The sequence below is a fragment of the Podarcis erhardii genome, assembly GCF_964252035.2.
Source record: "Podarcis erhardii genome assembly, chromosome: 4".
In the NCBI taxonomy this organism is placed as follows: domain Eukaryota; kingdom Metazoa; phylum Chordata; class Lepidosauria; order Squamata; family Lacertidae; genus Podarcis; species Podarcis erhardii.
The window spans coordinates 14,714,902-14,734,510 of NC_138508.1; the positions used below are offsets into that span (position 1 = coordinate 14,714,902).

The 19,609-nt window shown below is 46.4% G+C and overlaps 1 protein-coding gene across 1 annotated transcript in view; it reads right to left on the reverse strand.

Moving 5' to 3' along the window:
- The window catches only part of ME3 (malic enzyme 3), a 97,116-nt gene that overhangs the window by 27,355 nt on the left and 50,152 nt on the right, over window positions 1-19,609 (reverse strand). Inside the window, exons 5-6 of the mRNA XM_081860442.1 lie at window positions 13,362-13,437; window positions 4,363-4,524 (exon numbers count right to left, since the gene is read on the reverse strand). Coding sequence (XP_081716568.1) covers window positions 4,363-4,524; window positions 13,362-13,437 — 238 coding nt within the window. The remainder of the gene's footprint in view (window positions 1-4,362; window positions 4,525-13,361; window positions 13,438-19,609) is intronic.

Below are 19,609 nucleotides of genomic sequence, written 5' to 3' on the forward strand. Positions count from 1 at the left end.
CCCTTTGAAAGGAATATTGTATAGAGATGGAAAAGGTTCTGGAAAGCTCAACCAAACTGATAAAGGGGAGGACTTCCGGTTCAGCGCGATTCCGACTCAGGCGGGGATTTCTTCACTGTGGAGAATCCCGAGCTTTTCGGAGGAAAATAGGGGTTCCACAGGGCGCAGTGGTCCCCTGAAAAGTATCTGGAGGGCGTGCAGATACACTGGTTCCCGCGGAGCCAAATCGCGGACCTCCCGGCCGTCAGGTAACTCCGTTTTCGGAGTGAAGAGTACGGCGGGGGGAGAAGCGGGCTGAGGGAAGCCATAGCTGCCTCCGAGAAAGCGAAGCCCCGAGCCTGAGGGAGAAGCGCTGGATTCTCAAAAAAAGCAAATTCGAGCTCAAATAAGGATGGAATAATGCGGATTTGATTTAAAGACAATTCGAACAAAAAGGAAGTCAAAGAGAGCTCAACTTTCATCTGAAATCACTGAGGACGCAGAGATCTAGGCAAAGCGGCGAAAAACGTGAGTGTCGCTAGCGGTCAAACTTCTCTCCCCTTGGAAACTTTCTGGACTATTTGAAACTAAGTAACTGCTAAAAGAGGAAAGTAGAGGGGAGCAAAAAGATACTATATTGCTATTTTTCTTTGGTTTTTTGATTCCTTCAGCCCCCATTATAACGGTGGGAAAAGAAGGGACGGTAGTTTCACTTTTGAAAGTTCTGCGCAACGGAAGATTCCATTGTGTTAGAGACTCCATCGTTTTTTCTTCTTTGCTTTTGTGTGCCAGGAAGAGGAAGGAAGAGAAAGAGGCTGTTTGTTTTGCACGGCATTTTTATTTTATTTAAACCCAAAGAACTCTAGATATTAAAGCAACTGTATTACCGGTATCTTTGGGGAACTAAATCCGAAGCTGGGCAATTTTTGTTTCTCTTTTTTTGGTACTTTCACTTCGCCTTTTTTTTTTTTTTTTTCTTTTTTTTTACTTCTCTCTGCCGGACTGTGGTCTCCTGGTGGTTGGGAGAGAAATTACAAGTTGTTGTTTTTTCTTTTGTTTCTCTGGCCTTGGCTGGACTCTTTGGGCTGACTTGTCGTTATTAAAGTGGGATCTCTGGCTGACGGGAAGGAACTTCAAAGAATCTTAATTTGTTTGAGTGCAGCTCCCGGAATATCCCCCCAGTTTGAGCCTTTATGGGAATTAGCCCAACTGAGGGCAAGAAGATTAAGAAGATCAAGAGTGTCAATGTATGCAATTTGATATGGAATAGCCTAAATGGTGGCAGGAAGATTTAAGATCAAGGTTCGATTGGGTTTATGTATTGGATCTGAAATTAAAGTATCTCATTTGGTGGATTAGCCTAATTGGTGGCAAGAAGAAGTGAAGACATTGAAAATTGAAATTGAACATTGGACACATATCTAAAAGGCCTGCTATAACCATATTAGGACTAAAAATAGGACTAAAAATATATTGAATGTGGATGTATGGAATGTTGTTGGATGGAATGCTGAGGGAAGGTTGATGAAAATTTACGGAGTATTTGAAAACTGTATGTGAGGACTGTACAACGCTAGTGTGTTTTAAAGAAGCTTTGTGAAAATACAAGGAATATTGTTAGAAAGCAAATAAGGACAGAAATATAGTATTTAATGGCAATATTAAAATTAAGGAATGTGAAGATAGGATTTGAACTACGAATGATTGTCAGAGAAGTTGAGGGAGGTCCAATAAGCTAAAATATGTGATGTGCAAATTGATATGATTGGAGTTTTTTATGGAAAAAATTTTAATTAAAAAATTTATAAAAAAAACAAACAAACTGATAAAGGGGATGGAGCAACTTCCCTTTGGAGAAAGGTTAGAGAGGAAGCTCAGAATGTTTTGTCAGTTGCTGGGAATCTCAAGCGGGAAAATTCGCACTCAGGTCCTGGCTTTGGGGCTTCCCTTAGACATCTGGGCTAGATGGGCCTTTGAACTGATCCAGCGGGGTTGTTCTTGTGATCTTGTGTCTTACTTTATATGAGATTCCCAACAGGCCAGTGGCAAGGTCAAGGCCTGCATAGCTGCAGGACCACATTGTTGTTTTCCCAAATGATTTTCCATCCCGGCCACCATGCTTGCTCCAAACTGGAACGTCCAGCACAGCTGATGACTCACAGGAAGGCTTGCCTCGGCTTTTAGCCTGGTGGGAAACAGGATCCTGGCTCAAAGCGAAGGAAACAGAAGCAGGTGTGATGACTAACTGGCCTCGGTGACTAAGTGGAACGGGATGCCGTTTGTACCCTGTAAAGACTTGGTAGTTGTATCAAAGGCAAGGGATGCAGGGGGCATCCCAACAACAGACCCCCATTGTCCCGTGACTTCCCTGTTGCTCCACGGACGGCTGGCCTGCAGGCGCTCCCACCTCATTGTTGCCGTTGTTTTCCAAAGCTGCAGGCGCACAGCTGTGCTCTATCGCCAGGAAGCGTAAAAGGGGATTCCCTGAGTCGTGACTCAAGTTCCTCTGTGCCATAATGAACTCCGCAGAGGAAAAAGGCAACGTTTTATAGCAGTGTTTTCTGCGCAGACAAAGGGCACTAGGTTAAAGGAAGAGCCAGCTGTCTCCTGCTGCTAGAAAAATAGGGAATATATATAAATAAAAGAAAAGGTACCACTATCAAGGCCAAACCCAGGTTTTTCTGGATAGGATCAGGGCCTTTTTTGCAGCCTGAGCTCAGCTCTGGCACCTCTCAGGTGGGCGCCATTGCCAGTCTAAGAGAACAAGGGAGATGTTCATGGAGACCACCCCCTTCCCAGCTGTAACTCCACCTGAAATTAGTCTTGAAAACAGCCCTCTATTGGCTATTAGAGATGGCTTCCTGCTCCCCTAATTCAGAGGGTGGGGTGAGACCTCAGCCCCCCAGCAAAGGCTACTTGTGGGCATATCCAAACCCATAGGCACCACATTATCAACCTGTGTGGTAAGCTGTCAAATGAAAAGGAGAGCGAGAGCAAGCTTTATTTTTAAAAAGAGCATTTTGTTGACTAAACTTGGACACATCAAAAAGCCGTGAGGTATTTACTGGCTAAAAGAAGAGGAGGGGGCAGTCCCCCCCCCAAAAAACCCCTCTTTGCAGATGTCCTTTCTGGCACAAGCTAAAACTGCTGGAGTCGCAAAGCAGAAAACTGCTAACAGATGCAACCCTCTCATATTATTATCGCAAGAATTAGAGTGTGTGATCTGACAAACCGCTGAAATTAATTAGCCTCCAGCCACCCGCGGGGGGATTCTTCGTTTGCTGAAATATAATCTCTTCCAAGCAGCCGTAGGGATGAGTTGGTTTCAGGAAGAGTAAAGGCTGTATCAGGCCTGGGCAGCCAATGATCTTTTAAACTCCCCATTATCGCGCTGAAAGATGGAGCGGACCTCTTCAACTCCTGCTGGCTGGAAAGCTGTTTTGAGTTTTCGGCCAGCTGGATGGAAGAGCATCCAGCATTTATCTTGGGCCCGCAATACCTGCTGCAATGTTTTAGATTCCAAGAGGTTCCGCAAGAGCTGAAAACTGTGCTACAATAGTCGCTTTGTGCCTGTGTGCGCATTCAGACAACCATGCAAACCCAAAGTATTTCAGGGACTGTCCTGGATTTCCGCATCCAAAATCTAATATTCTAAAATACTCACATGCGTCGCAATGCACATTATTAAACCCCTTTGCCAACAAAATTGGGCAGAAGTAAGATGGGGTGCGGTAAGTAAGGGCGCGGTAAGTAAGGACGCGGGTGGCGCTGTGGGTTAAACCACAGAGCCTAGGACTTGCTGATCAGAAGGTCGGCAGTTCGAATCTCCATGATGGGGTGAGCTCCCATTGCTCGGTCGCTGCTCCTTCCAACCTAGCAGTTTGAAAGCACGTCAAAGTGCAAGTAGATAAATAGGCAGCACTCTGGCAGGAAGGTAAACGGCATTTCCGTGCGCTGCTCTGGTTCACCAGAAGCGGCTTAGTCATGCTGGCCACATGACCCGGAAGCTGTACGGTGGCTCCCTCGGCCAGTAGAGCGAGATGAGCACTGCAACCCCAGAGTTGGTCACGACTAGACCTAATGGTCAGGGGTCCCTTTACCTTTACCTTTACGATGGGTCAGGCCAATGGCCCATCTAGTCCAGCATCCTGATCTCACAGCGGCCAATCAGAGACCCATGGGATGCCCAAAACTAGGACCTGAGGGCAACACTCACCCCTCCTGTAATCCACAGCAACTGATATTCCGAGGTATACTGTGCAAGGCTAACTGAATTTCCTGGGGCAGTGCCCCATACGCTCTAATGGACCAGCCTCCACTGACACACACATTACCTTGAGATTCTAGGATAGCAGCAAATGAAAATGAGCAAGTCAAACTCACCTCGTTGTCTGTGCCGACATCCAAAAGGACAGGAAGACAATGTTGGGGATGGACGCCCCCACAAGCCGTGTAGAGAGCGAGTTTCCCGACAGGGATTCCCATGCCGTAGCTTCCCAGATCCCCCAGTCCCAGAATCCTCTCTCCGTCTGTCACCACGATGGCCTGTGAGTGAAGAGAGAAGCTTGCTGTTAAAAAAAGCAGCATTTGATACGAGACTGTGCAAGAGATTCTATTCCACAGGGTGAATGAAGGCGGACATCACATTTGCACAGCAGTGAGGCCATTCTAGAAGTGCCTTTGCCACTTTCCGAGCAATTTTGTCCTCTCCGAAAGACTGACGCTGCATGTTTGTAAGTTGGGTGGGGGTGGGAATTGAGTATTGGTATGGCACTGATGGGCTAGTGCCTGTGACGTCACTGAGAGAACTCGCCACTGCCACCAACCCCCCTGGAGGCTTTGCAACTGCCTTAACATTTCATTTAATAAGATGGTGAGTGAGCATATTGATGAGTAGAAGCATGTCTGGACCTTAAAAATAAAGAATGAGCGAATCCTACCTGACTAACAAGCAAAGCAGTGAAACGAATTGCAAAGCAGGAAAATGTGCAGACAAGGTCAACCTAAATCACTAAGGGGCTTGAGCTACTCCCCCCATGAGGAAACTAAGCACATGTGCTGAGCGGTTAGCCCAAGGCAGAGGTTTTCAACCATTTGGTGGCTAACAGATTGAGGTTGAATCCTGACAAGACAGAAGTACTGTTTTGGGGGGACAGGAGGCGGGCAGGTGTGGGGGACTCTCTGGTCCAGAATGGGGTAACTGTGCCCCTGAACGACCAGGTGTGCAGCCTGGGAGTCATTCTGGACTCGCAGCTGTCCATGGAGGTGCAGGTCAATTCTGTGTCCAGGGCAGCTGTTTATCAGCTCCATCTGGTATGCAGGCTGAGACCCTACCTGCCTGTGCACTGTCTCACCAGAGTGGTGCATGCTCTGGTTATCTCCCGCTTGGACTACTGCAATGCGTTCTATGTGGGGCTACCTTTGAATGTGCCCCGGAAACTACAACTAATCCAAAATGCGGCAGCTAGACAGGTGACTGGGAGCAGCCGCCGAGACCATATAAAACCGGTCTTGAAAGACCTACATTGGCTCCCAGTACGTTTCCGAGCACAATTCAAAGTGTTGGTGCTGACCTTTAAAGCCCTAAACGGCCTCGGTCCAGTATACCTGAAGGAGCTTCTCCACCTCCATCATTCTGCCCAGACACTGAGGTCCAGCGCCGAAGGCTTTCTCGGTAGTGGCACCCGCCCTGTGGAACGCCCTCCCACCAGATGTCAAAGAGAAAAATAACTACCAAACTTTTAGAAGACATCTAAAGGCAGCCCTGTTTAGGGAAGCTTTTAATGTTTAATAGATTATTGTATTTTAGTGTTTTGTTGGAAGCTGCCCAGAGTGGCTGGGGAAACCCAGCCTGATGGGCGGGGTATAAATAATAAATTATTATTATTATTATTATTATTATGGCTCCCTTGACCAACTACATTCTTTCTGCAGCACCCATCTGGGGCTCAGGAGCCCAGTTATGCCACTGCTTGCCTGCAGAGCTGGCAGCCCCTCACCAGCAGGAATGAGACAAAGGAAATAATGTGGGTATGTCGTGGAAAGTGATGCCTGTCCGAGTCTGCTTTTAAACACCCTTAAAAACTAAACAAAAACTTACTCCAGTTGCAGACCAGATGGAAACCCCCCCCCATAAATAAGGAAATAGGTGGATAGGAAATCTGCAAAGGGCATGAAAAGCACGGGTGCAAAGTCCAGGATTGCCCTGCTTTTGCCTTTTTTGCCTTTGAAGGGCAAAAAGGGACAAGAAGCAATTGCAACTTCAGGAAGTAATTTAATTTGCTTATTTTTCATACGTCTAGTTGGCAGGCTTTGAAATGATTTACTGTAGCCTTTATCACCCACAGGAAGTGCAAAACACAATTTAAAAGAGCTTTAATTCTGTTTTCCTTTTAAGTGGTGTAATTTAGCTCTTCTTATCCTCCAGCCTCTGGGACAAGCTCCAGTTTACAATTCGGTGCCCGGTGCAGCCCGTAGCAAAAAAATAAATAAAAACTGAAATCAGAATCCAGGACATAGTTAACAAAAGGAGAATTGTGTGTGTGGGTTTTTTGTTTTTGTTTTTTTGTTGAGTCCCCTTTCCTTGCTCTGGAACGCCATCGGCTTGTAGTCCTTGCTGTAATTAACCTAGAGCGATTTCCCAGTATTAAACCACCCCCCTGATAGCTGGGTCCAGTTTGGGGCTGGATCTGCAGATCATGTTCCTTGGGTAAGCCACAAGAGCTATCTGAGAACATTTGACTTAAAGCATCTTTTATACTGCTCTTCACTCTGTTTATAATTTCAGGGCTGGGTACCGTCATGTGCACCACAACAAAAATGCAACGAAAGAAGAAGACCCTTCAAAATTTAAAAATGCACAGGTTAAAATGCCTGGAAGAATGCAGGAGTTAGGAGTCCTGCCCAACTTGCTAAACCATTGCTTGTGGCTTAGCACTGCACCCAAACATGGCAGTGGAGTCCTTCTGAGCTCAGTTGGCTAGAGAATAGTGCTATTAAGGCCACAGGTTTGATCTCCATACGGGACAGCTACATACTCCTGCATTGCAAGGGATTGGACTAGATCAGGCATAGGCAAACTCGGCCCTCCAGATGTTTTGGGACTACAGCTCCCATCATCCCTAGCTAACAGGACCAGTGGCCAGGGATGATGGGAGTTGTAGTCCCAAAACATCTGGAGGGTCGAGTTTGCCTATGCCTGGACAAGATGATGCTCAGAGTCCCTTCCATCTGTACAATTCTATGATTCTAACAGGGATCGTGCACATAGGCATATCAGGGCAAGAGGGCAGTGAATGCAAGACTACGAGACTGTCGGATATTTCATCAGATTTACCTGCTTTAGGGAGTGGGTGGAAGAGGAATAAAAGCTGTGTTTACTTAGGAACAGAACAACAGACCTCACGAGGAATTTTTCCCTAGTTCAGAAGGAATTCACTGTAAAATATTCTTAACATATTTCAGATGATTAAAGGGAGAATTCACTGGGGGATTAAAAAACTTCTGCCATATGGCTTGAGCGGGTTTTTTTGTTGCTGTCGCGGTCAGAAGATAAATAGGCGTTGCTATCCACTTTAAAGCAACGAGCGTCACCCAAGGGGACCGACGGCTTCCTTCTTTTCCAGGTCTGCCAGTCGCTTTCGGTTGCAAAAGTTATGTGGAAAGTTATCTACACGGGTAATCTCTTCTGACATGGGCGTGGGTGGAGGAAAGCTATTGTCTTTAAACACGCACGGAAAATAAAAGCATGTGTGTGTATATTTGTGGGTTAGATTTGCTGGCTGAACTCTGCCGTGCATCTGTGTCCCATTGGACTCGTTATAAACACACTGCAGAACCAACCCTCGCTCATCGGAAGTTTCCTCGTTGCACCTAATCAGGAGCTAGGTCAGGGGACATTCTCGGTGCAGAAACCAATTCAAAGCCTGAAAGCCAGACACAGAATGAGGTTAAGCAGACAGCAGGCCCCACATTCTCCAAGTCCTTTGTAACAGCGAATCCCTGATTAAAAGGGAATGATATACATTGGCTCTGTAATAGATGCATGCATTCAATTGGCTCCGAGGTCTCTCAGCCCCATTGTCACTGTAAACTTGAAACGAGTATTACTTTGAGAAAAGTAAGGTCGGTGTGGCTATCTGCTGATTAAAGGCATTTGAGCTGATTAACCATCTGCTGCTTAGCCAACTCAAGAACTGAACATAATTAAGTGTGCAGATTAGATTAAAGAAATTCAAACCGCTATCAAATTAAGTAAATGTGCATATAACCCAAAACACAAACGTAGGTGCCTTTTTGACGTAGTGCAGAGATGACTTATAATTTAATATACCAAATGAGCTGGTTGGGAAATCCACTTACTTTTACAGTATTACAGCAACACAAAAGAATCAGGACAGGATAAGACTCTAAAAGTAACTCGACTCGCACCACCCCCAATTGAAGCTGAGTCCTGGCAGCTCGTGAACTCACAGCTTTGACTGAGTAATGCACGGTTTAAAACTTGAAATCCTGATTTAGAGAGTTGTTGCTTTCCATCTCACCCCATCTTGCTTTTAGCATTTATCCACTGCTGGGATGTGGGAATGCGATGGTTTGCGGGAGGCTCCCAATACCATTCTGGCACTAAAACCAACGTTTCAAAGCGTTGCTCAAACCTGGATGGCTTTAAAAGCCTCTGGCTTGGCTGGGGCCCAGATCCATTAGGAGCTCCTGAATTGTGCCAACTGGTCATTATAGGAACAACTGTTCAGAAACTGGTGCCTGATTTTCCTCTTCTCCCCCTGTTCCTTTTCCCTCGCGTGCTGTGTTTCTTCGAAGATTGTAAGTCTGTGTGGAGGGCCTGTCTTGCTTTGATTGCCTGTAAGCCTTTTTGGGAGTCTTGCTGCTTCATGAACTGGGTACAAATGCTCTAAATACAGTGGTACCTCTGGATACGAACAGGATCCGTTCCGGAGCCCTGTTCGCATCCAGAAGCAAATGCAACCCGCGTCTGTGCATGCGCGGGTCACGATTTGCCGCTTCCGCGCATGCACATGACGTCATTTTGACTGTTTGCGTATACGCGAACGGCAAAACCCAGAAGTTACTTCTGAGTTGCCGCAGAGCGCAACCCGGAAGCGCTCAACCTGAAGAACATTTAACCCAAGGTATGACTGTAAATACAGTGGTAACTCGGGTTACATACGCTTCAGGTTACATACGCTTCAGGTTACAGACTCTGCTAACCCAGAAATAGTGAAGAGAAGAGTTTGGATTTGATATCCCACCTTTCACTCCCTTTAAGGAGTCTCAAAGTGGCTAACAATCTCCTTTTCCTTCCTCCCCCACAACAAACACTCTGTGAGGCGAGTGGGTCTGAGAGACTTCAGAGAAGTGTGACTAGCCCAAGGTCACCCAGCAGCTGCATGTGGAGGAGTGGAGACGCAAACCCGTTTCCCCAGATTACGAGACTACCGCTCTTAACCACTACACCACACTGGCTCTCAGGTTAAGAACTTTGCTGCAGGATGAGAACAGAAATCGTGCTCTGGCGGCACGGCAGCAGCGGGAGGCCCTATTAGCTAAAGTGGTGCTTCAGGTTAAGAACAGTTTCAGGTTAAGAACGGACCTCCGGAACGAATTAAATACTTAACCCAAGGTACCACTGTAAATGGGGTTTAGAGAAACCCATGGACATTATCGGCTACTCGTCACGGAGGCTACGTACCACACCTGCACTGTCTCAGGCAGTATGGCCTTGAAAATATTCCTGAGTTGGACTGGATGACCCTTGATGTCCCTTCCAACTCTACAATTCTGTGATTCTATGAATATCGCAAGTGGAAATTGGAAGTGAGGAGAGCGCTGTTGCGCTCAGCTGCCGCTTGTGGGCTTCCCATAGGCATCTAGCTGGCCACCATAAAGACACCATGTTGAAGCTAGATGGGTTTCCCTGATCCATAGAATCATAGAGTCATGTAGTCCAACCCCCTTGCAATGCAGGAGTCTCAGCTCAAGCATCCATGAGAAATGGCAATCCAACCTCTGCTTAAAAACCTCCAAGGAAGGAGAGTCTACAACCTCTTTAGGGAGACTGTTCCACAGTCAAACAGCTCTTACTGTCAGAAAGTTCCTCCTGATGTTTAGTCGAATCTCCCTTTTTATAACTAGAAGACATTGGTTTGGGTCCTACCCTCTAGAACTGGAAAAAAAACAAACTTACTCCATCTTCCATGTGACAGACCTTGAGATATTTGAAGATGGCTATCATATCTCCTAGGGACGCTGGTGGTGCCGTGGGTTAAACCACAGAGCCTAGGATTTGCCGATCAAACGGTCAGCGGTTCGAATCTCCGCGACGGAGTGAGCTCCCGTTGTTCGGTCCCTGCTCCTGCCAACCTAGCAGTTCGAAAGCACATCAAAGTGTAAGTAGATAAATAGGTACCACTCCGGCGGGAAGGTAAACGGTGTTTCCGTGTGCTGCTCTGGTTCGCCAGAAGCGGCTTAGTCATGCTGGCCACATGACCCGGAAGCTGTACGCCGGCTCCCTCGGCCAATAAAGCGAGATGAGCGCCGCAACCCCAGAGTCGGCCACGACTGGACCTAATGGTAAGGGGTCCCTTTACCTTTACTTTTTTATCGTATCTCCTCTTAGTCTCCTCTTTTCCAGGCTAAACATACCCAACTCCCTCAAGCGTTCCTCATAAGGCTTGGTTCCCGGATCATCTTGGTTGCCCTCCAGCAGGGCTCTTGTTTATTTTCTTGGAGGGATGTTGGAGAAATCCAACGGAAACCCACAGTGGGTTTGTGTTGGTGCTGACCTTAAAGCCCTAAACGGCCTCAGTCCAGTATACCTGAAGGAGCGTCTCCACCTCCATTGTTCTGCCCAGACACTGAGGTCCAGTGCCGAGGGCCTTCTGGTGGTTCCCTCGCTGCGAGAAGCCAAGTTACAGGGAACCAGGCAGAGGGCCTTCTCGGTAGTGGCGTCCTCCCTGTGGAACGCCCTCCCACCAGATGTCAAAGAGAAAAATAACTACCAAACTTTTAGAAGACATCTAAAGGCAGCCCTGTTTAGGGAAGCTTTTAATGTTTAATAGGTTATTGTATTTTAGTGTTTTGTTGGAAGCCACCCAGAGTGGCTGGGGGGACCCAGCCAGATGGGCGGGGTATAAATAATAAATTATTATTATTATATTATTAATATTATAGTAGATGCTTGTGAGAAACCCGATGCTTGTGAGAAACCCACAACCCCCGAGCACAACAACACTCTTTCCACTTTTGATTCCCAGCACTCAGGCGCACAGTGCCTCTAACGCAAGCTGCTTTCTATACAGAATGGCAACCTCAGAGTTTTCCAGGTAAGACTGGGAATATCTCCTGCTTGAAATGTTGAGGAGCTGCTGTCAGTCAACGCAGACAATACTGAAGCTTGATGGACTCAATGGTCTGACTTGGGAAAATGCCATTTCTTGAATCCTGGATATATTCCTCTGACATGGTTCTGGTTTCCTGCTTTCTAACCCAGTTTGCCTCCATGCACTTTTGAACCAGGCTTTAGTCCCTGACAACAATCCCATGCCAGACGGTAACCGTAAATGACGTGGGAATTTAGCAAGCGTGGGACTGCAGAAAATAAAGGACCTCGCACTTTGATGGCAAATTTTGATGAAACCAGAGCAAATGCAATTGGGCATGTGCAACTTTACCACCCATGAGACTCAATGTTTTAAGAATACCAAACCACAAATTAGCCCCATGACTGCTCCGAGCTTGATTTGCTTACACTCCTGAAAGTTCTCATTCAGCTGTGCAAACTTGTAACTTGTAAATGTTAAATGGGGTCGTTTCTTGCAAAGCAGCCCCACAAGTGATCCTGGAGATATTGCTGGTGACTTGGCAAGGCTTCCCTAGAAAGCTATCGACAGGTTGTTGTTGTTTAGTCGTTTAGTCGTGTCTGACTCTTCGTGACCCCATGAACCAGAGCACGCCAGGCACTCCTGTCTTCCACTGCCTCCCGCAGGTTGGTCAGACTCATGTTTGTAGCTTCTAGAACACTGTCTAACCTTCTCGTCCTCTGTCATCCCCTTCTCCTTGTGCCCTCCATCTTTCCCAACATCAGGGGGTTTTCCAGGGAGTCTTCTCTTCTCATGAGGTGGCCAAAGTATTGGAGCCTCAGCTTCACGATCTGTCCTTCCAGTGAGCACTCAGGGCTAATTTCCTTAAGAATGGATGCGTTTGATCTTCTTGCAGTCCATGGGACTCTCAAGAGTCTCCTCCAGCACCATAATTCAAAAGCATCCATTCTTCGGCGATCAGCCTTCTTTATGGTCCAGCTCTCACTTTCATACATCACTACTGGGAAAACCATAGCTTTAACTATACGGACCTTTGTTGGCAAGGTGATGTGTCTGCTTTTTAAGATACTGTCTAGGTTTGCCATCACATTTCTCCCACGGAGCAGGCGTCTTTTAATTTCGACAGGTAGCATTTGCAAAAATGCTTTGTTTTTAATGGGGGAAAGGACCTGAGAGCAATTTTGTCTGCAAGGCACACTCTCATAATAGTAGATGCAATCAAGTTGCAATTATTCAGTGATAAAGCATGCTCAGAAGCAGCCGCTTCAATATCAGTTCACGTTCATTCCTGCAATAGGTGGGAGGAGCAGAAATCACCATTGTACCTACTTAAAAGAGTCAATTTGCTTGCCCGGTGTAGTCTCTGAATATTGCAAGATGGGAGTGTAGCATCTCAGAACATCCAGGGCCATCTGGAATACTTGAGAAAACTCAGCCTATCTGCCTATGCCCACTCTGGTTTTCCATTCTTGGTCACACTTCTGTATGACAAAGAGACAGAACCCAGGAACTGGCTTTTAGATATGTAATGGCTGAGCCTTAATACTAAAGCTAATTTCTGGGACAAAGCCCTCATAGGCACAACCCCAAATTCCTGAAGCTTTTTGCAGCTGGAATACATCACACACAAACATGAAATCTGCTTTAGCAGCTCGAGATTTTGTAACCCCTTTAGTTTCTATCCAGCTAAAAATGAGTCAAGATACCCATTACATACCCCACAACTGTCTCAAAAAAACGGGGACATCCTGTTTTTTTTATCACGTGAGCTTGGGAGCCATTTTGGTTGCTGAGATCTTGCCTGGAGAAAAGTGTTTTTTTTGGGGGGGGGACCATGATCTCATGCAGCACTCCAAAACACACACTTTTGGGGTGCGGCCATTTGGGTCACTGTGATCTCATAGTGCCAGGATGTCACCCTGAAAAAAACACATCTTTGGGGCTTTGTGATCTCAAGCGGATCACATGACACCCATGGGAACACAGACGGGAAGACATGTGTCTTGGTTTGGGGAGCTCACATGTGGGAGGATATTCCATTACCTTTATGTTTTCTTCAGGCCATGAGTCGAGCATCGTTGCAATATGTCCTTTATCGTGAATGGTAATGAACAGCCCCCTGGAGGAGAGGAAAAAAGAACAGAGCAATCACAGTCTAAGAAAAGTTGCGATGCTCAGAAGTTGCAGTACTGTTTAGGGGGAAGAAAGGAGACATTGCTGTGCAAAAACAGGAAACAAAAACAATTGCATTTTTCATGCAATTGTTGAACCAGGAGTGGGGAATCCCAGTCTCTCCCCCCCCCCCAGCTGATATTTGCATCAATATGGAAGTCTCAACTGGTGCCAATGAAGGATGCCCTACCAATGCAGCAAATAGTAGATTTTTTTGGGGGGGGGAGGAGGAGGCATTGCAGAGACCACAGGAGGGATGGAGGAAGAGCTAAAGCAGGGGTCAGCAACCTTTTTCAGCCGTGGGCCGGTCCACCGTCCCTCAGACCATATGGTTGGTCGGACTATATTTTTGGGGGGGGGGGATGAATGAATTCCTATGCCCCACAAATAACCTAGAGATGCATTTTAAATAAAAGCACACATTCTACTCATGTAAAAACATGCTGATTCCTGGAGGGTCTGTGGGGCGGATGAGAAGGTGACTGGGCCAGATCCGGCCCCCGGGCCTTAGTTTGCCTACCTGTGAGCTAAACACTCTCTGTCTTCTCACACCCGATGGTTCCACTACTGCTTAGGTTCTTTCTGCTTCAGTTGCTTGCTTTGGTTTGGTTTTTTTAAAAGCAACAACAACAACAACAATGCACTTTAAATGTATTCATGCAATTAACATCTTACCTGGTTTGGCTCTTAACTCCTAGAAGAGTTTTGCTGGCTCTGGCATTTTGTGATATGCACACACACACACATATATATACATACTGTATATATATATTTCTATACCTCTGAGCATATATATATATATTGCCATTCTTCACTCCTGCTTCCCTTGTTTTTGTTAAATCTGCAAATTCCTGTCTGCTCTGTGTAACGCGATGCACGATTTAATGATGCATCCCCACAGCAATACATTAAAAACAACAACCTTGGATAAGGGATTCATGGTTTTGTTTCCAGTAATGAAAACTCCCCAAAAATGTATGCAATGAAGCATGGCTCTCCAGAGAGCCTTTCCAAGGAGCCACTCCCATCATTGGCTATGTTTGCAGATATTCTTTCTGAGATCGCCAAGGCAAGTGCATTAGGCCCTGAAATTTGAAAACCAAACATTTGTAATTGTTTAGCTCTTTGGGGGAAGGCTTAAGCTAACAAGCACTCCTCCTGACAAAGGGCCAGTAATGACAGAGGGCTCTGCCTGAGCCTGCACTTCATTTCTCCAAGCACAGATCATAATTAACCATCTGAGGGGTTGAAGTAACAGCAGTGACTAATTGCCGCTTTTTATGGGTTGGCTCTCGCATGTACGTGCAAAGGCCTGGCTAATTGTTACAGGGTTTTTCCCCCTGTTATTTAAAAAACCCAAATAGCCAATAATTTCTTTCCTCCTGCAAGTACTCTTAATGTGAAGTGGAGGAAGAAGAGGAGAATGGGGAACTAGACAAGAGAGTCAAGATGGATTTGTCTTGAAATAATTTGCAAGCACAAAGCAGAAGATAATAAGCCACCTTCCTTTGCTGAGTATTCATCTTAAGCTGCATGTTTTAAGCCAGACCTTCAAATGAGAGACAAAAGGTGCCCATTCCAAGGCAAAAACACACACCCTTAAACCACGAGGATCTCAAAGTCCATAAAGTTAAAGCTATGGTTTTCCCAGTAGTGATGTATGGAAGTGAGAGCTGGACCATAAAGAGGGCTGATTGCCGAACAATTGATGCTTTTGAATTATGGTGCTGGAGGAGACTCTTAAGAGTCCCATGGACTGCAAGAAAATCAAACCTATCCATTCTGAAGGAAATCAGCCCTGAGTGCTCACTGGAAGGACAGATCCTGAAGCAGAGGCTCCAATACTTTGGCCACCTCATGAAACAGAAGACTCCCTGGAAAAGACCCTGATGTTGGGAAAGATGGAGGGCACAAGGAGAAGGGGATGACAGAGGACAAGATGGTTGGAGAGTGTTCTCAAAGCTACCAGCATGAGTTTGGCCAAACTGCGGGAGGCAGTGGAAGACAGGAGTGCCTGGCATGCTCTGGTCCATGGGGTCACAAAGAGTCGGACACGACTAAATGACTAAACAACAACAACAACAGGCTTTAATTGTGGCTTCCTGGCTTATTTCCTTTCTTCACACTGTGTAGGAGCAAAGCAGAAGCGATAGGAGAGCGTGCATCAGAAACCGCAATAAGCGAGAAAGCCAGATTTATTGCGCCATGTGAACGCAGCCAATGAAGACAAAAGTTTTTTTGCAAGTTGGCTAGAGGTGATGGGTCATATGGGGTGTAGTCTTTGGCAGAAATCATTCAGCTTCTTGAGAGAAATAACTGCTTCAGTGGCTGGAAGCATACAGAAAGCAGATGTATCTGAAGAAAGGAAGCCTTTTTTATGAAAGGAAACTAAAGAAGTGGGGAAAGGAATTTTGGCTCCCTTTTCCATAAACATGAAACCCACATATCTCAGGAATGGCTCCCTCCTGTTGCAACAACCCTCTTCTCATAACAGTAAAAAAAAAAAGAGAGGGGGAAAAAGATGATCTTTCAATCCAGCTAGAATTTTATTGCCAATGAAGAAAATTGCTAGTCGTAGCATTATGCTCTCTGTCTGTTCTTGAAATCAGCTTAATGAATGTATTGGGATAACTAGCTTAGTGTTTCCAGTATATAAACAATGCTGTCTCTGTAAAGGTCCAGCACAGATCTAACTTGCCTGATCATAGTTAGGAGACTTATAATCAGGAGGAGACAGGGGGTTCGTGAGTTCCCTCCCTGCTTCATGGATCTTTCAAAATCAGATTATATGGCAGGACGGGAGGAGTACAGACAGGGTTGTGTGTGTATACACTGGTACCTCAGGTTACAGATGGTTCAGGTTACAGACGCTTCAGGTTACAGACTCTGCTAACCCAGAACTTTGCTTCAGGATGAGAACAGGATGTGGTGTGGCAACAGCGGCAGGCCCCATTAGCTAAAGTGGTACCTCAGGTTAAGAACAGTTTCAGGTTAAGACTGGACCTCCAGAACGAATTAAGTTCTTAACCCGAGGTACCACTATATTCTGCAACATGTCACTGACACAGTAACAGTGCACTAGATATGGATTTATATTGGACTGTCCACATATCATGTTCTTTATTTGTTGTTCTACAATGTTCCCTCGGGACTATCTGCATGCGAAAGCAGCTGCTGTGTCACTGAGCTACAACCCATTACCATGGAGAATGAGGTTAACAAACTCTTCTCCTCTGCCTCAATTCAAACTGGAGTGGATCAGTGCTGCTATCCCTTCAGGCTTTGCAGAACTGGGGGGAAAGACACAGAACGTCCCTGGTTCAGTCCCAGGCATCTTGTGGTAGAGCTGGGAGAGGCTTCTGTCTGAAACTAATTGGTTCTGATTTTTGTGTGGTTTCCCCTAACCCATTCTGATTTTGTGAACTGCAGCCATCAGAGAGCCAGCATTATATCCTCACCCGGCCGAATCTGACTGGACAAGAACTTTTCTAAGGAAGGAAGAAAAATGCTTAACATAAACAAGAAGAGCATTATTTCTCAAGTGAAAACCACCCCTTTTAATCGTGATAAAAGAGGAAGTTTCTAGGGGGTCGAGAAACAGATAATTGGAAAAAGATGTCTTGAGAAGGCAGCTTCCAAAAGAGCTGGAACTGAATTATTGGCAGAGGAACTTTTGCAGAGGAAGTCTTGCTTTCTTTGTGAATTAGGAAAACAACTGCACTTTGAGGAGCTAGTAGCAGGTGAGGGGAACCTGTGCCTCCAGCCCAGATCTTGTGGGACTTCTGCTCTTATCAGTCCCACCCACCATGGCCAAAATCCAGGGAACCCCCAAAGGAAGAAGGCTCAGAGCCCGGGAAGTGGTGGTGGGACAATGATGAATGGTCAGAGGGAGGAGAGGGAGGAGACTGGGAAGAGGAGGAGTCAGAAGATGAAGAGGTAACAGGGCTTAGTGAGAAAGGAGAGTCTATGGCAGAAAGAAGTCCAGGATCAGAGGCAGAAGTAGAAGCAGTGGAGAGGGATGAGGGAGACCAAGAGGCAGAGAGGAGTCAGGCTGGTGCAGAGTCACAGATGTCTCCCCCTCCTGCTGCAACGAGCTTCCCTCCCCCCCCCCCAGTCTCCCAGAACCAGAAGAGGCATGAAGAGAGAAGAGCAGAGACACACACAGGCACAAGTCTCAGATTGCTTAGGAAGGACCCTGGAGAGATGGAGACTTGGGCAGCTGTGGGGAGGCAAGGACCTTCAGTCTCCACAACTGCCTCATAGGGGCAAGACCTACTAAGAAGAGAAGAGTTTGGATTTGATATACCGCTTTATCACTACCCAAAGGAGTCTCAAAGCGGCTAACATTCTCCTTTCCCTTCCTCCCCCACGACAAACACTCTGTGAGCTGAGTGGGGCTGAGAGACTTCAAAGAAGTGTGACTGGCCCAAGGTCACCCAGCAGCTGCATGTGGAGGAGCGGAGACGCGAACCCGGTTCACCAGATTACGAGTCCACCGCTCTTAACCACTACACCACACTGGCTCTCTAAGAAGAGTTTCTGTGCTCATTAGGCCTGGCACTCCTGAGCAGACTTTGTTTCTTCTAATAAACTTCACTTACTCAGTGTGATTTATTGCTGGCTCACCCCTGAGAAACGAGGACGTATTCAACGAAATAGCAAAAGCCAGAGTTACATTTGTGTACTGAAAGCAACAACAGTGAATGCCAACTGTATTCACTGGATTGACTTCTATTCTGGGTTTAGGACACAGGGGGAGAGCTCCACCACTGGGGGGTGGAGAGCAGGTGGGGGCAGGGCTGGCGCGCATCCCGGGGGTCTGGCGCTCAGGTGGGTGGCAGCCGCAATGGCACCCCACCGGGATTGCGCTGCCGGGGTCACTGCGCTCCCCCCGCACTCCTCTTCCTCCGCCAGTGATGGGACAAAATAGGCAAACACCAGCAATTTCTGCTCATTTCTTTGAATTCTCTGACACTCCTACTTCTGAGATTACAAAACGGCTCGTAATCTATTGACAGAGCAAACTGGGAATATAATGACAGCCTCCCCAAGCCTGGTCCCATCCAGATTTTTTTCCATTACAGTTCCCATCAGCCCCAGCTGGTCTGATGGGAGTTGTAGTCCAAAACATCTGGAGGGCACCAGGTTTGGAAAGGCTGGCCATGGGAAGAAAGCCTGAAATGGACACAGCCAGATGTAATTTGATTCAGATTTGTAAACTGGCCATTGCTAATGGAATCCAGGGGAGAACTGGTTACCTGATATACGACATTGGAAAGTTGAAAAAACAGCTGGTTATACTTCTGCATTCTGCACAACAGGCACAATTATTCTGTATTATTAATTATACACTTAGTGTTCTACTAAGAGCTGTACTAAGAATAAAATTGGCAGGTCTCTAACAGAATGGCTGATAATCTCCATGAAGCAAGCCAAGAGGGTGTATCCATTGTTATATTGAATATATTCATTCCATGTTTTTCCTATTAATTGTCTAAGGCTGCTTACATTAGCAATGTAAAACCCATAAACCAACCATAAAGCAATAGAGACACCATCCAATAAAAACAAGCGTTAAAGCCAACAGCAGGAAGACAAAAACAACAAAAGCATTAGAACCAGCAGCAAGCCCCACGGCAGGAGAATAAAATGAACTTTACCTGGTGCCTGAAAAGTGAGCAGTATAGTCACCAGGAACACTTGCCTGGGGAGAGTTTTCCAAAATCGGGGTGCCACCACTGAGAAGGCCCTGTCTTCAACAAACACCTGCCTAACCTCTGATGGAAGGGTCACCAGAAGCAGGGCCTCTGAGGATGATCTCAGAGAAAAGGCAGCTTCATATAAGAGATGATCCTTCAGGGACTAGCCATTATGGTCAGTCTCCAGTTCTGGAAGTGTTACGCTTCTGAATACTGAAGCAGAAGTAGGCAGAGTGCTGTGGCACTCAGATCCTTCCAGGCTTCCCACAGGCATCTGGTGAAAAGAGGTTGCTGGGGTTGTTTGGCCGGATCCAGCAGGACTCTTCTCCAGTCAATGTTCACAAAGCAATGTGGGGTTAGTTTAAGAAGAATATGAAACAGATCCAATACATATCAATGGAGTTCCCTCTTCCTCAGGGG